Source organism: Lycium ferocissimum, chromosome 11 (assembly GCF_029784015.1).
Source record: "Lycium ferocissimum isolate CSIRO_LF1 chromosome 11, AGI_CSIRO_Lferr_CH_V1, whole genome shotgun sequence".
NCBI lineage: Eukaryota > Viridiplantae > Streptophyta > Magnoliopsida > Solanales > Solanaceae > Lycium > Lycium ferocissimum.
Window position 1 is genome coordinate 10967798 of NC_081352.1, and position 20797 is coordinate 10988594.

The window sequence follows — 20797 nt, forward strand, 5'->3', positions numbered from 1 at the left end:
GAACCTCGGCTTAGCATAAAAATAAAATTGCAAGGCAAGGCTTTTGAAAAAGTCTGCCTTATGCGGCATAGCTTGTCTTAAGGCATAACTAAAGTTCGAACCTAGAACCTCAGAATATTTTCGGTCACTTTTTTAAGCGAAAGACAAAATTAAAGACCTGCAATTTGAGGGCCAAAAATTAAAGACCACCCCAAAAAAAGGACAATCCGAGCAAGAAAATGAAAATATGGGCTGAAATTTATTTTGGGCTTGCAAGTTTTAACGTAGCCCAATTCAAAGACAAACTTTGAGCGGGCGAAGTGTACATCAGTTGATCCAGTACTCAAAAAAGCAGCAGGCAGCAGAAATGGCTTATTTTTCATTTCAAATTTGAAACTGTTCTTGTCATCTAAAAGTAAAACCCTCTGTTTTGTTGCTTTTCATTTCGTCGAAGAAGAAACGAAGGATTCTTTTTTATCATTTCAATGGTAGACCTAAAGAGGAAAAGAGGCCGCAAACCTAAAAATGCCGTAGCAGACTCCCCTAGCGGCGGGGCTGAAGTGGACACAGCAACCCCCATCGAAACCTCCACCAACGGAGCTGCCGCAGCCGACACCCAAACACACCGCCGCCTCCGTGGTCGCCCTAGAAAAGCAGAATCAGAACAACAAGAAAGAGACAACATCGCCACGTCACCAGAAAGACGTGGCCATCGGGATATCACTGAGCCACACCACTTGAGGCATGTGGCGGAGTTGTCTGCGGCAGCGAAGGCGATGCCGTCAATGGATGCGGTGGTGAAGGTGTTTTGTGTACATACTGAGCCGAATTTCTCGCTACCATGGCAAAGGAAGAGACAGTATAGTTCGAGTAGTAGTGGGTTTGTTATTGGTGGAAGGAGAGTGCTTACTAATGCGCATTCTGTTGAGCATCATACTCAAGTTAAGCTTAAGAAACGTGGGTCGGATACTAAGTATTTAGCTACTGTGCTTTCCATTGGAACTGAATGCGATATTGGTATGTTTTATAACTTATTTATTTGCCTGAATTTTTAGCTATTGTTGCATAAGTTCACTTTTTAAGAAAAATCTTAGGGTGTGTTTGGTATGAAGGAAAATGTTTTCTTTTCTTGGAGAACAAGTGGGCTTCTTACTTGTTTTCTAGCGTTTGGTAAGTCAGTAAAAAATATTATCACAAAAGCTTTATATGTAATTTAACAAAATACTACTGTACTTTCCATTGGAACTGAATGCGATATGGGTATGTTCTGTAGTTTTTTGTTGTTTATTTGCCTGGGTTTTTAGTTTTTTTTAGCTATTGTTGCATAAGCTTCACATTTTAAAATATTCTTTGCTTAAAGTTCGTTTGGATGGTTATTACGTATCTTTTCATAACATATCATATTATATGTTGATGGATACAACGTTTGGATAGATTCTATTGTTTCCCGTCGCAACATGGTGAAGGATAAATCTACAATATTACAAAGAAAAGTAGGGTACGGGGAGAGTTATTATAAAAAAGTTAGGGTAAACGATAAATAAGGATTATTAAATATAAGCAAAGGCAAAATGAGAAAAATAAATAAAAAATAACAACGCGACCAGACCAAATCGATAGTTACATAAGATGGGATTTTCGTCGTTACTTAATACTCCCTCCGGATCAAAAAAAGAGTCCACTTAGCCTTTTTTTGTTGAATAAAAAAAAGAGTCCACTTAGCAAATCAAGAAAGAATTAACCTTGTTTTTCCATATTTGCCCCTATGAAGTGTTATATGATCAAATCCCAATACCTATTTAATTAGGGATAGTTTAGTCAAATTACCTATTTTTTTCTAGGAGTTAGTATTTTCTTAAGGGGTGTGCAAATGGCTAAGTGGACTCTTTTTTTGATCCGGAGGGAGTAATGAATTTTACGATAAGGTACAATAAAATTTATGATAACAATCAAAACGACCATTGTATTTAAAGTAACAATACAATACAATAGGTAACATCCATCCAAACAAGCTTAATTACCATTCTTTTTGTTAGACAGACTTTAAGTTTGTCAATTCTTGTTCTGTTCCAATATCGAAGGTCTCTTTATATGGTATTGGGAATTACTCACCTCATGAGCTAAGCTTTTGGGGTTGAGATTGGCCCAAGGTCCATTTCTTATCATGGTATCAAAGCCATTGGCCGAAGGTCCATTTCTTATCATGGTATCAAAGCCCGACTCATCCCAATTATTGGTTTACCCGATGTTGGCCCCCATATTATATTATCCACACTCCATTTGGCAGGGCAGGCCTAGGCGTGTAAGGGTGTTGAGTTTCCACATCGGCTATTTAGGGAGAGAAGATCTCTTTATATGATCTTGGAGTAATTCTTACCTCATAAGCCAGTTTTTGGGGTTGAGTTAGGCTCAAGGTCCATTTCTAATCAATTCAATGTTACATTGTTACTAACCTAGTGTGCATTTGGTATGGTAGAAATGTTTTACCCTTCGGAATAATTTATGTTTGGTTGGGTATAATAATGTTTCTGTGAGATATTTTAGTAGGAAAGGTTGATAACGTTGGTTGAAGCAAGTAATATGGAATAAAAGTTGAGATATTTGTCGTCTTTCAGTGAACTTTATATGGAATAAACGTTGAGATATTTGTCGTCTTTCAGTGAACTTTATATGGAATAAAAGTTGAGATATTTGTGTCTGTCAGTGAACATTATATGGAATAAAAGTTAAGATATTTGTAGCCTTTCAGTGCATAGCGAACTTTTATTCGTTGGAACAATTTAAGTGACCAAATACCAAAAACTGATTTCATAAAGGAAATTTTTTGCATGAAGGTGCTTTTCTTCATACCAAAGGCACCCCCTGATTGCATCATTTTACTGTCAAAATTTGGTAAATTCAATACCGAGGAGATCTTAAGCTACTATTTCTGTTGTTATTATGAAACAGCAATGTTAACTGTGAATGATGATGAATTCTGGGAAGGAGTATCACCTCTTGAGTTTGGAGATTTGCCTGCGCTGCAAGATGCTGTTACTGTTGTTGGATACCCTATAGGAGGAGATACGATCTCTGTGACTAGCGGTGTTGTCTCGCGCATCGAGATACTATCTTATGTTCATGTGTCAACCGAGCTCCTTGGATTGCAGGTTATGTTTGGAAGTTTCTTCCTTTCTGCAGATACTTCTTTAATATATCATACAGGTCTTTTGTTTCCATAATTTGGTTGCTATGGTTTTAATTTCCCAAGCGGAGTCGCGTGACTACACTTAAATGGATTTTTTAACAATAAAAAAAAAAAAAAACTACTGTGCAGATAGATGCTGCCATAAATTCTGGAAATTCTGGCGGACCTGCATTCAATGATAAGGGCAAGTGTGTAGGTATTGCATTTCAATCCCTTAAACATGAAGATGCCGAGAACATTGGTTATGTCATACCAACACCAGTAATTATGCATTTCATCCAAGATTATGAGAAGAATGGAGCATACACAGGTACTTGAAAATTTGTATAACATTTGAACTTGATTAAATTGATGGTCTCAAAGTGGAAACTGATTTTTATATGGACATCTCCTACATTGTAGGATTTCCTATCATTGGGATTGAATGGCAAAAAATGGAAAATCCTGACCTCCGCTTGTCGATGGGTATGGCGCATAATCAGAAGGGTGTCCGTATCCGAAGAGTTGAGCCTACGGCCCCAGAGTCCAATGTCCTAAAGCCTTCAGATGTTATCCTTAGCTTTGACGGAGTTGATATAGCCAATGATGGAACAGGTGAACACTGGTTTCATCCCAGATTAGACATGTTCGAGACAGTTCTCTTAGTATCAATGTGCTTCCACTGATATACTAGTTTGTATTTTAGTCGGGAAGTCATCCTTACTGATGTATGGCTTAGGGTTAAGAGAAGATTTTGACGGAGTAGAATTCAGAAAATGCATAGTGATTGGTGAAGATAATTTCCCTACATCACCTCACCCCTCCTACCCCCACCAAAAAAAAAAAAAAAGAAAAAGAAAAGATAAAGGAATGCGAAAGAGATGATCAATGAAGGATAACAACGTTAAATAGGTAAATACACCTGTGTGGCTGGTTTACTAAATTGCCTTGTACCTCTTCATGGGAGCAACTAGCACCACTACAGGAGAAAATATGATGATCAATAATAACCGTCCTTAGTTAAAAAAAATTGAACTACTAAAGCTTTTTCGTTTGGTGCTATCAAAGGTGATAGTGCATTTACCTGTTAAAATTTCCAGAAGATAGTAAAGCTGATTCTGGTGAAATTAGTCCCTTTTTGCTCAAATTCACATGCACGTTTCTTTTTAGCCTTAAATCTTTCGAAATCTTGAACAAGTATAAAACATATATATTGGACAAATTCCATCAATTTCTTTGGTTCTAGCCACAGAAACACTGGATTCAAGTTGTTTATCAACATCGTGATTCATAAGGCTTAAGCAACAACCCAAGCTAGAACCAATAGATACTAGTACTAAAACAAATACTCCCCCTTGTTTCATTTTATATGGCACTCTTTCTTTTTAGTCCGTTCCAAAAGACCGTCACCTTTTTATATTTAAAAAAAATTAAATTATAACATTTCCATTTTACCCTTAATGACACTCTTATAGTTATGGCATGACATGTTTATGACACAAGATTAGGGGCATTTGGTATGTTTTACATGCTTAGCTTATGATTCAAAAGTAAGCCTTTCTTTCTTAAGCGCTTGTCAGTTAAATAACGCCATTTAAAATAAAATGCTGGGAATATGAAAGACCATATGGAATTTGTAACCTGGTATTGAAATCTTTTACTGTTCGCCAATTGTGTATATTTGATTTTATAGACTACTAAAATGGTGATTTCAAGATTATGCTTTATATCCATTATCCTGAAGAAAAGAATGCTAGGTAAGTATAGATTAATTAAAGTAGCATATTCAGATAGAGGTCTGACTAGTGTGAGTGCTAGACTGAGTACCCAATTGTGATTGCAAAACTACAATTTGGTATCAAGGTTTCATACTTGGCTTCCATGCTTAGAGTGGAGAGTACAGTTGTGCTCAAGAATAAGAAAGCATATTGAAGTCATGAAAGCGTCATAAGATTTCACTGTCCTTTTTGTTGTCTGTTTTCTTGAGTGTACTGTCTTTCAAATGCTTATCAGAAAAGGAAATATGAAATTCTGGTAAATTCCTTATAACGTATCCACAAGATACAAAGGATGTTGAGGAATTATGCAAATCATTGTGATTTAGGTACCTGGCGATTTGAAAGGGACTGAAGAAAGAAAAAGGTTTTCTTTTCAAACAAAAGAAAAAAATATGATCAACATAAAAGAGGTGGGAAAGTTCGAATTCATTTACTAGACATGACACATCTTATCCGTTGATGCTTTAGAATATGTTTCGGACTTTGTTCTTTACTCTTTGTTGGTGTGCTTAGTTTTTGTCTTCTTCCATATGTTCTTTACTCTTTGTTGGTCTGTTTCGAGGGGTTATAATGATGTGCATGGGGGTTTTGGCTTTGGAGACAGGAACGGAGGAGTCGTCTCACTCCTGGATTTTGCTAGGGCTTTTGGTTAGGTGGTAGCTAACTCGAGTTTCCCTAAGAAGGAGGAGCACTCGGTAACCTTTCGTAGCTCGGTGTTTAACGGCCGAATGGAGCTTTTTATCGCTTAGAAAGGATAAAGGTCTTTGTAAAGCTGAGTCGTCATTAGCGAGAATCTTACGACCCAACATAAGCTATTGGTGATGGATTTGGAGATCACAGGAAGAAGAAGAAGAAGGTCGCCGATAACCGGCCGAGGATCGGAGTGGGAGTTTGACTCGCTTAGTGCCTAAGAAGGGAGAAGTTGATGGCTTTGGGGCGTGGGAGATGGGAGATGCGGCGGTATGTGGGATAGGACGCCGGGAACAGATTAGAGAAGGGGCCGAGAGAGGTTCTGTGAGTCACGAGAGGTCGCCGTATGGTGGGCGGGGATTGGTGTGGTGGGATGGGGAAGTCGAGGTAGTGGAAGCAAAAGTAAGGCATAAGCGAAGGGCGGTAGACGACGAGGATGGCGGACGAATAGGGAAAAAAGTATAAGATGGCGAAAGGGAGGCGGAAGTTGGCGGTGTCGGCGGCGCGGCGGCCCCGGGCGCGCTTTATGCGGGGCTAGAGGACGGGCGGGGATAAGGTTATTCGAGCTTGCGAGGCCGGAAGAGAGGAAGGCGGGCGACTGGATCAGTGAAGTGCGTGAAGGGACGAGGATGACAAAGTGTTGGTAGGAAAGGCCTAGGTGAAGCCGGAGATGGCGATCGTACTTCCATGAAACTCTTGAACGAAGAGGGGCTTTGCGTTGGGAGATTTGGAGTACTGCGAGAGCGTCGCGATTGTGGTTATTGTAGGAGTATAGGTCGACGAGGTTAAGGGTCTTGTTCGTAGGATGTGCGGGGAAAGAGCGGCGGACTGATGAGATTCCGGGAGAATTTTTGGAAAGAGTGCGGAAGGCGGGCTCGGGGAGGGTTACCGGGTTGTTTAATGTCATTTTCAAAACGGCGAAGATGCCGAAGAATGGAGGTGGAGTACAATGATCCCTTTGCAAAGCAAGGCGACATTAATTGCAACTGATTATAAATTAATAGTGATTAAGCCACACTAAGTAGCAAGGAAAGTGTGGTGAAAGGGATGAGAGATGAGGAGAGGCGTGTGTCATTTGAGAACCGGTTCGGATTGTGACGGGGCTTTCTCTCCATCAAGCCATTCATATTGTTAGGAGATATTGGAGCGGTAGGGGACTTATAAAAGGGACTTGGGCTGTGGTATTCATCGACCTAGAGAAAGCTTACGATAAAGTGCAGAGGTTTTGTGGAGATGCGAGGCTAAAGGTGTACTGCGGCGTACATTAGAGCGATCAAGGACATGATCTGGGAGCCAAGACCAAAGTGAGGACTAGGAGGAGAGCTAGAGCACTTCGGTTCGATGAGTTTGCATCGGGGATCGACCTAGCCCATTCTATTTGCATTGGTGATGGATGGATTGACGCGACAAATTCAAGGTGAGGTGCCATGGTGCATGTAGTTCGCGGATGACATAGTCTTGATAGACGAGACTTGCAGCAGAGTTAACTCTAAGCTAGAGGATTGGAGACAAACGTTAGAGTCTAAAGGATTCAAGTTGAGTAGGACCAAAACAGAGTACTTGGAGTGCAGGTTCAGTGGTGTCCCTCAGGAGGCTGACGTGGAAGTGAAGCTTGGTACCCAAGTCATTCAAAAGAAAGGAAGTTTCAAGTATCTTAGGTCTATTTTACAAGAAAATGGGGATATTGATGATGATTCACACATCGTATTGGTGCAGGATGGTTGAAATGGAGGCTCGGCTGGGAGGTCTTGTGTGACAAGAAAGTGCCACCAAACTTAAGGGCAAGTTTTACAAAGGTGGTTAGACCGAGCTGCGGTTGCCGGGCGAGTGTTGCCGATCAAGAGGCTCTCACGTGTAAGATGAAAGTCGCGGAAATGCAGAATGCCGCGGTAGATATGTGTGCACACTAGGAGAGATAGGATCGAGAATGAGGACATCGGGGACAAGGTGGGAGTGCGTCGGTGGAGGACAAGATGCGGGAAGCGAGACCGAGATGGTTTGGGCATGAAGAGGAGAAGCATAGATGCCCTGCTGCGGAGGTGTGGAGGGTTGGCTATGGATCGTTTTGAGAGGTAGAGGAACGCCAAAGAAATATCGGGGGAGAGGTGATTAGGGCAGACATGGCGTTAGTTTCGGATTACCGAGGACATGACCTTAGATGGGTGAGGAGAGCGGAGGGCTCGTTAGGATAGAAGGCTAGTAGGTAGTCTCGCTTCTCGTCGCACTAGTAGGCGTAGTTTTACTCTACTTTTTATTGCCCTTTGTTTCCTGCTTTTATGTGTTGGGTCTTGTCTCTCCATGTTGTTTTATCATGATCTCTTTGCCCTTGTTTTTTCTCATTTTCGCATTGCTTTGATTTGCTTGTCGGTATTTGACTTTTCTCCCTTTGTTTTTTTGTTTTCTTTTGAGCTGAGGGTCTTTCGGAAACAACCTCCCTACTATGGTGGGGGTAAGGTTTGCGTACATTTAACCCTCCCCAGACCCCACACTGTGGGATTCAATTGGGTATGTTGTTGTTGTAGTTAATACATAGCCAATTTTCCCGCGAAGATATTTATTTTGGTAGCCGTTTAACTTATGGTGGAATGTAGTTGTGTACACATTGCTCAATAGGGTATCAAACTTGGTTTCTCAAGCAATTCATTGGTCCGTGCAGAAGACTGCATTTCATGCATGTCTATTTATCTTGATAGCATTATTACTATCGTAAGCATTTCTTTCTTGTGCATAATTGATAGTTGTAATATCTTTCCTACTTCTTTAAATTCTCTCTTCCGTGCTGTGAATGAATTTATTTGACCATTCCGGAAAAATAATAAGTCGTTGGGGGATGGTTGAAGGGGCAAAAGAAAATACAAAACTGTTCTTTTGTGTTGCTTGCTTTGGTAATGGATGTATGAATCTGGTATATCTAGTTTGATTTTCCGGAATGCCATTTAGGTGCCTATCAGAGGAATGGTTGTTGCATGCTTTTCTTGTGGAAGGAGAAATGAATCCTATTTTTGGCCCAGTCGCAAACTCAATCCCCCGTACACCTAATAGACTGAAAAATAAATTCGACTCACAGATATAGATGACTTCCTGAGATGGAAACGGGGAAAGCTCAATCACTAAATATCTGAACTTCAATGTTATTCTTTTTTAAATTGTAAATCCTGATTTTTGGTGTTCTTATTTTCAGTACCATTCAGGCATGGAGAACGCATTGGTTTCAGCTATCTTGTTTCTCAAAAATATACTGGAGATGATGCTCGAGTGAAAGTTCTCCGTAAATCTCAGATTCTAGAATTTAAAATAAAACTCAACGCACATAAACGATTGATTCCAGCTCATATCAAGGGAAAACCTCCTTCTTACTACATTGTCGGTGGTTTTGTTTTCTCTGCTGTTTCTGTTCCATATTTACGTTCAGAGGTTTGTAATCAACTGCATAACTTAATATTTTACTTGTTACTTGTTGTCCATGACTCAGAGGGCTTACATATCTTACTTGGTACCATCTTTGTTCCTTAAAATTCAGTACGGAAAAGATTATGAATTTGATGCTCCGGTTAAGCTGTTGGACAAACTTCTACACGCAATGGCACAATCAATTGATGAACAACTGGTTGTGGTTTCTCAGGTAAGGCTAGCTCTCTGTGAGTTTACTAGTCTGTTATCATTATGTCTTTTCTGATCTGCCTTGTGCACTTCGTATTAGGTGCTTGTGGCTGACATCAATATTGGTTATGAAGAACTGGTAAACACTCAGGTAAGAAGAAAATATTGTGGGACTACAGATCTTATCTTATCACAGTAGTATTTACAAATTAGCAATCTGGCATTGCAATCTTATTCACGTCTTGACTTTGGATTCAATGTAATTTAGGTTCTTGCTTTCAACGGCAAGCCTGTAAAGAATCTGAAGAGCTTGGCTAATTTGGTGGAGGCCTGTAAAGAAGAATACTTGAAGTTTGATCTTGATTATAATCAGGTTCTCTCTAACTGATATTTTGTGTTCTCTTTTCTTTTCTTATCCTTACGGAACCCTCAAGGTGATTCAGTTGTTTTCTTTAGATTGTCGTACTGCAGACCAAAAGTGCAAAAGCGGCAACGTCAGATATTCTTGCAATGCATTGTATACCTTCAGCCATGTCTGATGATCTGAAGACATGAGAGCTGTTTGTGATGGTTTGGATGCCCAGGAAATCTCCACATTCACCTTTTCCCCTCTTTGAGCTACTTTATTCGTTCATTATCATTGGTTATGGAGTTTCTAGGGCCAAGTATGGTGACGTTGATGGTTGATCCGAAGAGAGTTCGCATTCTCTTCCGCAATAGGGAAACTGAAAAAGATGCTAGGGAAGTTTGTACCGGATTTGCTTTCTTTCGTTCCAGATATACAAGTAGAGCGGCGCTATTTCTCTGCCAACGGCTTTGAGTGGTTTAAAAGATTGACTGTAGTTCAGATATCATATCAGGAGATCTATACAAACAAGGAAATATGCAATCACTCTCCCCCTCAGCATCCTTTTGTTTCCTGCCTATATAACTTTTGTCGTTGAGAAAACATAGCTTCTGTTAGCATTATGATTGCTGTGTATCACCTAATGATGTGATGAGCTCGTAGAAGACTATTTGACTTTGTTTTCTTCTTTTGGGATGAACTGTTTTAGCCGATAATTCAAGATCACTAACACCGAATTCAGTCGTCTATTCACAATTCAAACAGGGATAAAATTATGCTTCAATAATCTGTTATCGCACTCTTTCCACATTTAATATTATCTGCAAGTGATGAGCCGAGAGTTGTGTGTTTTGCATGGAGGAAAATTTTCTTGGAAAACAAGTGGATTTCTAACTTATTTTTTAGTGTTTGGTAAGTAATCAAAAAAATATTATCCGAAAAGCATTTATATGTAGTCTAACAAAAGATTATGAGGGTGGAATGGGATGGGGAGTGGGGGTTCAAGGGGGGCGGAGGATTGGGGCATAGGAGGAACTTGAAATGTTACTTATGAAATTTATTTTTCCTACTTCCATGAAAAAAGTCATTTTCTTCATTTTTCAAGTAACTTGTTTTTTCGAAGAAAATATTTTCCAAGACATTTTTTTACCAATCCTCCACACCAAACACATCCTAAGTCACTTAGTGTTTTTAAAGGAAGATGCGGAAGATCTATCAGAAATTCATGAGGTGTACAAGTGCATCCTTCAGTATAATCCCATTCACAATGCCAACAAACTATCTCCTCAAATATAATCACTTGGTGTATCTATAACCCCTTTATCCTGTTCATGATTCAAACCTCTAAAGGCTGTGCAACATGTTACAGAACAGTAAGACATTAACGGAAATAATTATCATATCCTCTAAAAATCAGAGTTTTCCCAATTCAAAAGTATACCGCACATCAAAGTAGAGCTAACTCCTGCTTTTCAATCACTAGAGTGCCAGAGGCGGATGGAGCTTTTGAACAATGGATACTGAACCAATATTTTCAACACGGAACATAATATATACGTAAAAAGAACCACTAAAATTCAACAAATATTAAATTCCAAACTCAATTTTAAAGTACGATGAGTTTAGTGCTAAAACATTACTCATTGAATCCATAAAGTTTAAATCCTGAATCCATCACTGCTACACGTTCTACGTTGTGTAGGTTGGAGCTTGCTCAGACCAGGACCAACCCGTCAATTGTGTTTAAAAAGACAATTGATTTCAAAGATGAAAAGGTACAGAGCTGTACATGCATGAGCTGATGAATGAATGAATGCATGCATGTATCAGAGCTTCTTTTACCTAACCAACTTTGAGTTCCAAATATTGAAAACTTGAGATCTTAAATCTTCTAATAAAACTATGCTCCTTGTTTTTTTACATGCTTTTCTCTTCAATTGACTATGACTCAGTATTTTACATGCTTTTCTCTTCAATTGACTATGACTCAGTACCCAGAACCTTAGTTCTATTCAGCGAGCCATTTCTAGCTTTCTCAAGGACCTCGGTGTTTCCTGAAGCAGAAGCAGCCCTGCCGTTGATCAACAGGGATCATCCCACCTCCCTTTGATGTGTCAATTGTTTCCAACAAGGATACCACTTCATCCATTTCTGGCCGTTTGTCAGGGCTAGCATCCCAACACCGCTTCATTACATTTGCCAAAGAACTAGGGCAACAACGAGGTATCTCGGGCCTCAAATTCTGCAAATTCATAGTACAGTTGTGACTTCCAACGAACAAAGATGTGTATTCTTAAGCTACAGGATACTTTACTTCAGAATACATATTTGTACCTGTCGGACAACTGCTGTTGTCACTTCTGAGAAGCTCAGATCTGGATATGGCATGTCACAGCAATATATCTCCCAGAGGCAAATGCCAAAGCTATATACATCACACTTCCGGTTATAGGGGTTGCCATTAAGAACCTGTCTTGTATTACCAGAATTAGAAAGTGGGAGGCAAGATATATTTCATTAGGATTCATAAGTCAAGCACATACCTCAGGTGCCATGTAACCTAGGGTTCCAGTCTCACCGGTCATATCATTAGGATTTGAAGCTTCAACACGAGCAACACCAAAATCTGCTATTTTTAGAGTACGATTCCTGTCAAGAAGCATGTTCTCTGTTTTGACATCCCTATGGACGATCTTCTCAGAATGAAGATAACTTAACCTGAGAATGGATTTTAACATGTCAAACACAGCAATGCTGTTAAGAAATATGAAAGAAGTGGAGTATAAGCATTATGAAATTTCACCCCCGTGCTAGATCCAGCGCCAGTTGGACCACAACTTTGAAGGCCAACTTCCTCCTATGGCTCTTGATGAGAAATGATTTGAGAGTACCCCCAGGAAGGTATTCAACCACCACACAACAAAGGTTCCGTGGAATGCCAATGAAACCAGTCTCAGTCTGTATGTTAAGATCTGGTGTGCCCATTGCAGCTCCTATAAACTGCAAGACGATTAGCCATTAGATAATTTTTAATATTCTTGCAAGTCGAACACTTTATGCCCCAGAAAAAGACTTCCAAAGCATCGAACTAAAGATCCCATGCCACTTTTACACATCTATATCGAAACTAAATTGCTGAATAGAGCATGACACAAAATTATTCAGAAAAAGAAAGGCACCGACGCTGCATTTGGACGAAATGAAGGTTTTTCAGGGGAACCCAAGTATGTTGAAATTCAATAAGTTGAATTAAGTAGAGACTTCCAGTCTTTCTCAAAATCTGGAAACAAGACTCCAGAAATAAAAACCGTTGATAAAATGGAACTTATGCAAATTCTAATGAGAAAACTCGTAAATATTCATGGGTCAGCAGCTTGTCAATGTGACCGGAAATACTTTGTGCCTTCAGCTTGGTCACATGCCTTTGATTTGCTATGAAAACCAATTTGTACTTCAACTCTATAATGTTGTACCAAGTTAAGAATCAATAGACCTCCTTCATATTTCAGTTAGATATGTAGCAACCAAATCGAAGAGTAATTTGGACAACTATTGAACCCAAAGAGTTCTTTTTATTTGGCTTTTTTTGGTAATAGGTAGAACTTAAAGAAATTTCAGCATATATCATGCCATCATTTACAAAAATTTGCATCCATTTTCTATTTCGTGGCGGCAGGATCACAAAAGCTGACTTGTCAACGTAGTATATATTACCACCAAGAGAACAAGAAGAAGAAGAAGAAAAGAATGGCAAAATGAGTAATTGACATTTTATTGTTGAAATTAGGTAACTTACTTTTGTGACGTTAGGATGATTAAGTTTGTGCCATACGGAAACTTCTTGTGCAAAAGCTGCTCTGATTGAAGAAACCTCAGCTTGAGACCTCTGGCCTTCTTCTCCCCAATCAAGAAGCTTTACTGAGGTTAAGGCAAGAGAAAAACTGTTGATTAGCTAAACAAGAAATTATGATGCTTCTCCTGAGTTCTGCACTTTCAATTATAACATGAAAATGGATTGGATGAGTTGACAAATTGCCAGTTTGAAAGTTGTCTCGAATTGGCTCAAATGACAGCACAAAAACTTAAGAAAGTTTGTGCTGTAAAGTTAAAATTTTAGATTTTAATTTCCGATTTCGTTCAAATTTTCTTCTTTTGCCACTAGGCTAAATTACGGTTGGTAACAACTTAATCATCAACAACTTATTGCAAATTAAAAATATCCAAGATCAATATGTCATTCATTCATAACAATCGGGAAACCATGCTCTTCCATCATTTCCAAGACTCAACAACAACAACATACCACACAAGTGGGGCCTGGGGAGGGTAGGATGTACGCAGACCTTACCCCCACCTTTATGGGGGGTAGAAAGGCTGTTTCCGAAGATCCTCGGCTAAAAAAAAGGGGGACATCAAAATAGCAAGATACAAAACAAATGCAGCAAAAGATAATAATACACAAAGCACAGGAGACTGCGCGATAATTGAATACTGCTACTGAAAGGGAAAGGTGAGAGGAGGGGGCTAACACACCCCTCCCCCCCTCCCCCCCTCCCACACAGGGTGTGACAACACACAACTACCTACTAACCTTCTACCCTAATCCCTGGCTTGCAAAATTGAGCATTGCATATAGCTTTAAAGTGGCTCAAACCACTTAGCCCATTCATTTGGTAACACCTTATCCATAAGGAAATTAAGGGCAACGGCCCGTGACAACAGACAACAGATACAAAGCTGCAAGCTACAGTAGTACTATGGTATGTACATCAAACAGGTTCTTTCTACTTTTTTTAATAAGGTAAAGTTTTTTTAATAATAGTAACATGCTTGTACTGCAGCTATTACAGAAGAAAATGGACTTGTTTTACATCACATACTCAAAGATTTTAACAAGTGCAGCAAGTGTTTCATATTCAAAGCTGGAAAGGAACTTGCAGATGAAAGTAGGATATGGGAAAAAAGCAAAGTTCTGGAAAGATGCTTGGAATGAACAAGTCCCTCTTATGGAAGTTTATCCAGATCTATTCATTTTAAGTGACAACCCGGAGGTCACTATACATGAAGTTTGGAGTGCTCAGGGATGGGACTTAACTTTTAGAAGATTTTTGAATGACTGGGAGGTGGAAAGGGTGGTTAGTCTGTTGAATAGAATTAGGAATTTTCATGGCACTACCTCTGTTCCAGACACTTTGAGATGGAGACACAATGTTGATGGGCAATTCACTGTAAACAGGGTTTACAAAAAGGAGGACATGGTGCAGAATGGGGAGCAGTCAAAATTTTGGATCAAAATATGGAAGTGTCCAGCCCCAACCAAGGTGAAATGCTTCACTTGGCTGGTGGCAAAGAGAGCTTGTTTAACACATGAAGTATTGAGGAGAAAGGGATGCATCATAGTTTCCAGATGTTATCTTTGCAATGAAACAAATGAAACCAACAACCATCTTTTTCTTCACTGCAAATTCACAGCACAGCTTTGGTCTTTGTTCTTCAACCTGACAGAGACTAACTGGACTATGCCTGAGCATACTGCAGATTTACTAACTTGTTGGATGAGAAGAGGAGGCAGCAAGAGCCAGAAAAAATGGTGGAGGATGATCCCTCATTGTATTTGGTGGACTATTTGGAAAGAAAGGAATGAAAGGTGTTTTGAAGATAGATTCCATTCAGAAAGTCAAATGGAATTGAATAGTATCTTTCTACTTTTGGTGTAAAGAAATAGGATTAGAAGATATAGATCAGTTTGTAGATTTATTTAGATGAACGTAAGTATTTCTTTTAGTCTTTCTGTCTTCAGTTTAAATCTTTTTGATGGTCTCCAGCATATCCTAAATGCTGAGGAATACAAATTACCGGTTTAAAAAAAAAAGTGTTTCATATTCAAAACAAGATCCCCATTCATCCAACAGCACATAAATTGTATACATCTATATTTGATAACATAAAGCATCTGTTCCTTTCAGTCCATTGTACATCAGACAAGCTAACACCAAATAGTAAGCACTTAGATTCCATGTGTCAAAATACTTTTTTTTGAGAAGGTAACATCATGTGTCAAAATACTTTGGGAAAAAGATCCTGATTTACATTTCTACTTTTGACCATGACTTAAAATTATCCTGTTGTATTTTAACGTTGGCACTTAGATTCCAGGTGTCAAAATACTTTGGGAAAAAGATCCTGATTTACATTCCTACTTTTGACCTATTTTGCTCGGACTTTGCAAAAATGTTGACGGGTGCGTGTCCGATACTCCAAAAGTAGTGCATTTTTGGAGAATCAGACACGGGTGCGGTAACGTTTTTGGAGAGTCCGAGCAACTTAGCTTTTGACTATGACTTAAAATTATCCTGTTGTATTTTAACGTTGGAACGACAAATACAAGATGATTTTCTAACAACAAGGGTACGAAGGGCTCTGAAGTAAAATGGAGGGTAAAATACAATTAATATGTTTCCTATATTAAAAGGGTATCTTTTACTCCCTCCGTTTCAATTAGTTTGTCTTACTTTCCTTTTTGGTCTGTTTAAAAAAGAATGCATCTTTCATAATTTGACAACTCTTTGATTCCAACATCCCACATGGCAATGTTTAACACAAGAAGATTAGAGGGCATTTTGGTTCATTTTGCATATCTTTAATTTAAGACCACAAGATTCAAAAGTTTCTTTATTTTCTTAAACATCGTGCCTAGTCAAATTAAGACAAACAAGTTGAAACAGAGGGGATACTATTTCCCGAAGAAAAAAGTACAATAACTCATGTTGTATTTAAAGACGGAACGACAAATGCAAGATAGATTTTCTAGCGACAAGGTTACGAGTGCTCTAAAATAAAACGGAGAGTAAAATTAATATATTTCTATAACAAGGGGGTATCTTTTACTAATTCCCGAAGAAAAAAAAGTACAATAACTCCTAGGTTGATTTCTCAGATGGTCACTCAACTAATATTTACTATCTCAAAAAAACCACCTTTCTTCTTGATTCCAATTTTCTTCAATAAAAAATGCGACTTTCTGTCTATTGGAAACAACCTCTCTACACAAGGTAGGGGCAAAGTTATATACACTTGTGGGCTTACATGCGGGTATGTCGTTGTTGTTTAAAAAAAGTGAAAAAAAAAGTGACTTTATGAGATAATAACTATCAGTTGAGTGACCATCCGATAAATCAACTCTATAACTACACAATCCCAAGCAAGCTATAAGATTCACCTTGAATCCTCGCTATAAATGACACTCCACTTAAGGAAAAACAAGAATAACAACAACATATCTAGTGTAAATCACACAAGTGGGGTCTGGGGAGGGGAGGGTAGGATATACACAGACCTTATCCTATCTTTGTAGGGTAAAGAGGTTGTTTCCAGCCTCGGCTCAAAAATGCGTAATCAAAGCAGGATAGAAAGGAAAATAACTACAACAAAATAACAAGATAAACATCCATTTAAGGGAAAAAGAAAGAATAAATGAAAATTAAATTAAATTACCAGCTACATCTAGGCCATCATAGATACCACGATGAACAGTACCAAAAGTACCCCTAGCAATGACAGTCTTGATAATAAGCTTAGATGGATCAATTTCCCAAGCATGTTTTACAGGGATCTCTCTATCCTTGTTATTTTCTCCTGTTTCTTCTTCTTTGCTGTTACTCTTTTGTTTGTCCATAGTCCATGCTCTGCTTAAATGCCTCTGTAACTGTTCATCTAAGCTTTTCAGATCTATACGATCTGCTCTCACAAAACCCACTTCTCCACTTCCTTCCATAACACAGATTTTGTAATTATAGACAGAATATCTTGTTTAGTAAAACACTACAAAGAATTCATTTGTTGCGGAACATATAAGAGAAATGGGGTCTAGTGGTTGAAATTTGGGGCAACGGCCATGTTTGAGAGTACAAACTGTCTGTCACTGTTGCTGCAGATTTACAAGCATGAAGATTACTACTATTTATGTTGTTTTCTGTTTACATAATTTGTTCTTTTCCTTTTGGGAATTTTATTTTATTTTAACCAGATGATTTTTGCTCTTCTTTTGTTTGCCCTTTTTCTTTTTTTCCTATGTTATTATGTCAATCACAAATAATGAGAATAACTGTACATTGATGTCATAATAAATAAGATAAGTGACATGTGACTCCAATAGTGTAAAAAAGTTATTCTAGTTTATAGGAATAATAACTTATTTCTTTGAGCTGACGGTCTACCAAAAACAGTCTCTCTTTCAAGTTTGAGGTAACATCTGTGTATAATCTGCCCTCTCCAAACCCCACTTTATGAGATTACACTGGGTATGTTGTTATTGTTGTAGAATTAATTTGTTGAAGAAAAGAAAGTTTATATAACTTAATTGCTACCCCTTAGGGGTCGTTTGATATAGTGGTGAGATATTCCATCATATCGCATGGTTGAGATATCACATGAAATTAGTTATCTCATCTTCTATTCGAGATTAGCTAATTACATCATTTTTTTGTAAAAATTGTACCGGAATTAGATAATACCTCAAATAAAATATGAATTAAAATTAATTTCAAATTTTATTATCCCTATCCCATGTACCAATAATTAGAGACCCTCAAGATTTACTTATTTCCTCGAAAATCTAACTTAGTCATCTTTTTAATGAGTTTGATGGTGTACAAATCTTGGTTAACCAAACTTGTTTGTTTTACATGAATTTATCTTGTCATTTCGGTGCTTATATTTTTTATAAATTGTAGAGAAAAATAATGAAACTTTTCAGTACTCAAAATCATCAATTTGTTGATGGTATGTCTTAACCTTACCAGCATTGAAAAGCCAATTATCTTTGAAGTCTGGCTTTGGATAATTATATTTGAGATGGATTCACCTTAACCAAATTTCTTTTGAACAAGTAATAATTAAGCAAAAGTAAATCAACAAAACCTTTTGCTATCACATAAAAATCTTTTTTTAATGAAAACCACTAATCTAGTGATTAGTGACAATTATATAAAATGAAATCCAGCAAGAGATTTCACATAAACCACTAATATATGTACTGCTTTTTTTTTTTTTTCCTGCTGCTGAGAATTTAAAGAATATCAAGAATTATACAAAATAAAAGGGAAGGTGAGGATTAAAAAAAAACTCTAAGCACTAAAAAAAAAAATTGATCGGAGGGTAGAAATAGCAAAATAATGTCGAGCCTCCTCTAATCTCCTCATATTCCTACCTTTACTCGCCAATTATAACTAGTTTCTGCAAAGCACAAAAGCAGAAAGATTTTATTTTATTTTTTAAAAGATTTCACGAACCAAAATCAAATAGAAATATATTTTCCACTATGAACTAAATTGAAGAATTGTCAATGTAATATTATTTTGTAAAATGAGATCCACTCGTCAAGTCCATGACCTAAAGACCAATTCTGTTACTATCTCAGTTGAGATGCAATGCAATGCTGCTCAACATTGATTTCAGGTGCGACTCATAAGGTCGTCCCTAAATGACAGCATGCGTTACCATGCAATCGCAAATAAGATGACCAAGTCATAAATATATATCAATATAATTCAATTGAATATAATATATTATTACTTTATCTTTCAATACACCATATCAAACTTAATATGTAGAATTGCCTATATTAAGGTCAACCTAACCTGATAGGATAAGAGAATATTTAAGTGGTAGTCCTAAAACAAATAGACCATATTTGATATGAAAAATTAATATTGTCCTAAAACGGGTCAAGGCATCTATTCTTTCCATAAATAGCAAGCAAAGTTCAAGGATTGCTTTGTTGGAGTTGGAGAACAAACACGAAGTGATCCCCCACATAACTAATAATTAGGGAGAAAAGGAAAGGTACTATTTTCACATACTTTCCCTTTTGTTTATTTTTTTAATGAAATACTTGTATCTTTTTATATTTTAATTAATTTAATTTTAAACTTCATATCTTATTTTAATGAGATTATTTATAACAATACAAATATTTATGATTTATTTTAAATCATATTTTTTTGTATTTTTCTTAAACTCTGTGATAAGTCAAATCTTTGTCATACAAATTGAAACAAGAAGCGTTAAAAAGTTCAGCTCAAAGAAGTACTTCCTCCGGTACAAAATAATTAATATTTTAGCTTCTGAAAATTGGTTCAAAATAATTGATGTTACACAAAATCAAGAAGTTATTTAATTCTTTATTCCAAATTTGTCCTTGACACATTCGTAATTCCCATGATAAATATATCAACCTAAAAAGAAAGAAAATTATAATTAAGAGTATTTTAGTCAAAATCCTTCTTATAAGTGAATTCTTTAATTCATGCACCTAAGCCTAAAATATTACTGTGCTCCTTATTTGGACTGAGGGGAGTATATGGTGACGGTTGGATTCAAAGAAGGGCTATAACTGTAGATTCAGCGAAGGCAATGACATTAAAGTGCTACCACCACAACTTTCCTTTAAATAAATTTTAAAAATGTAATGTGACTTGTGACGACATTGATTCCACTCTTTTCATGTTCATACAAGAGGAGGCCCCATCCATAATAAAATCCACATGGCACCCCGACGAGCGAAAACTCTAGAAAAACTTGCAGTAGCTAATTCAAAAGTAGACTCTATACATTTTGAAATTGAAAGAGTGCATTCTAGAATATATATCAAACTTTATTTATAGCTGTTATCTTTTGCGCAGACATATTTATGTATGCATACAGAGGGTTCGACCTGTTACTACCAATTGTTTCTTTGCATATTTTATTTTTTAAATTACTTTGATATGCATTGCTTGAGCCGAGAGTCTTTCGGAAATAGTCTCTCTACCTCCACATGGTAGAGATAAGATCTGCGTACACCCTGCCCTCCTCAGACCACCTGTGAAATTACACCGGGTATAGTTTTGTTGTACAGAGGGTAGGGTTCGACCCCCAAATATTGGGTTTTGCCGAACTCACAAACCCAGAATCTTGGGGACGGGGGAACCAAGAAGGAGTCGTCATAATCTGCTTTACATTGTGCTGTGTCCCAGCTTCCTCAATTCTGGCAATGCTAGTGCTATCGCTCTAGGCCCAATTAAACCCTGTCCAGTCCTTTTTTCTTGCATGAATCTTGTGTTCCAGATATGATGAACTACTGCCATTTAGTTTTTTATGAAAAAAATAAAACTACTAGTGTTTAAAAGGCAGTAATAGCCTAATAGGAACCCCGTGTGGTTTCTCAAGTCCACAAGACTTGTTCCTCCCTTTTCATTG

The 20797-nt window shown here is 37.7% G+C and overlaps 2 protein-coding genes across 3 annotated transcripts; one reads left to right on the plus strand and one right to left on the minus strand.

Moving 5' to 3' along the window:
* Positions 1-349: 349 nt before the first annotated feature.
* LOC132035827 (protease Do-like 9) lies at positions 350-10285 on the plus strand. Of its 2 annotated transcripts, none has more exons than XM_059425964.1 (9): positions 350-996; positions 2929-3128; positions 3296-3476; positions 3569-3760; positions 8795-8976; positions 9086-9235; positions 9314-9364; positions 9482-9586; positions 9670-10285. In XM_059425964.1, the coding sequence occupies exons 1-9, from the start codon at positions 465-467 to the stop codon at positions 9766-9768; spliced, it is 1692 nt and encodes a 563-aa protein (XP_059281947.1). In that variant the 5' UTR covers positions 350-464; the 3' UTR covers positions 9769-10285. The 2 variants fall into 2 exon arrangements, with proteins under 2 accessions (XP_059281947.1, XP_059281945.1); XM_059425962.1 differs by having other exon boundaries at positions 352-996; positions 8795-9027; positions 9134-9235.
* Positions 10286-11113: 828 nt separating this feature from the next.
* On the minus strand, positions 11114-17615 carry LOC132035984 (serine/threonine-protein kinase STY13-like). The gene is made up of 6 exons (XM_059426190.1): positions 17054-17615; positions 13356-13477; positions 12363-12559; positions 12103-12277; positions 11894-12028; positions 11114-11801 (listed from the first exon to the last, which is right to left on the minus strand). The coding sequence occupies exons 1-6, from the start codon at positions 17331-17333 to the stop codon at positions 11595-11597; spliced, it is 1116 nt and encodes a 371-aa protein (XP_059282173.1). The 5' UTR covers positions 17334-17615; the 3' UTR covers positions 11114-11594.
* Between the last annotated feature and the right edge of the window lie 3182 nt (positions 17616-20797).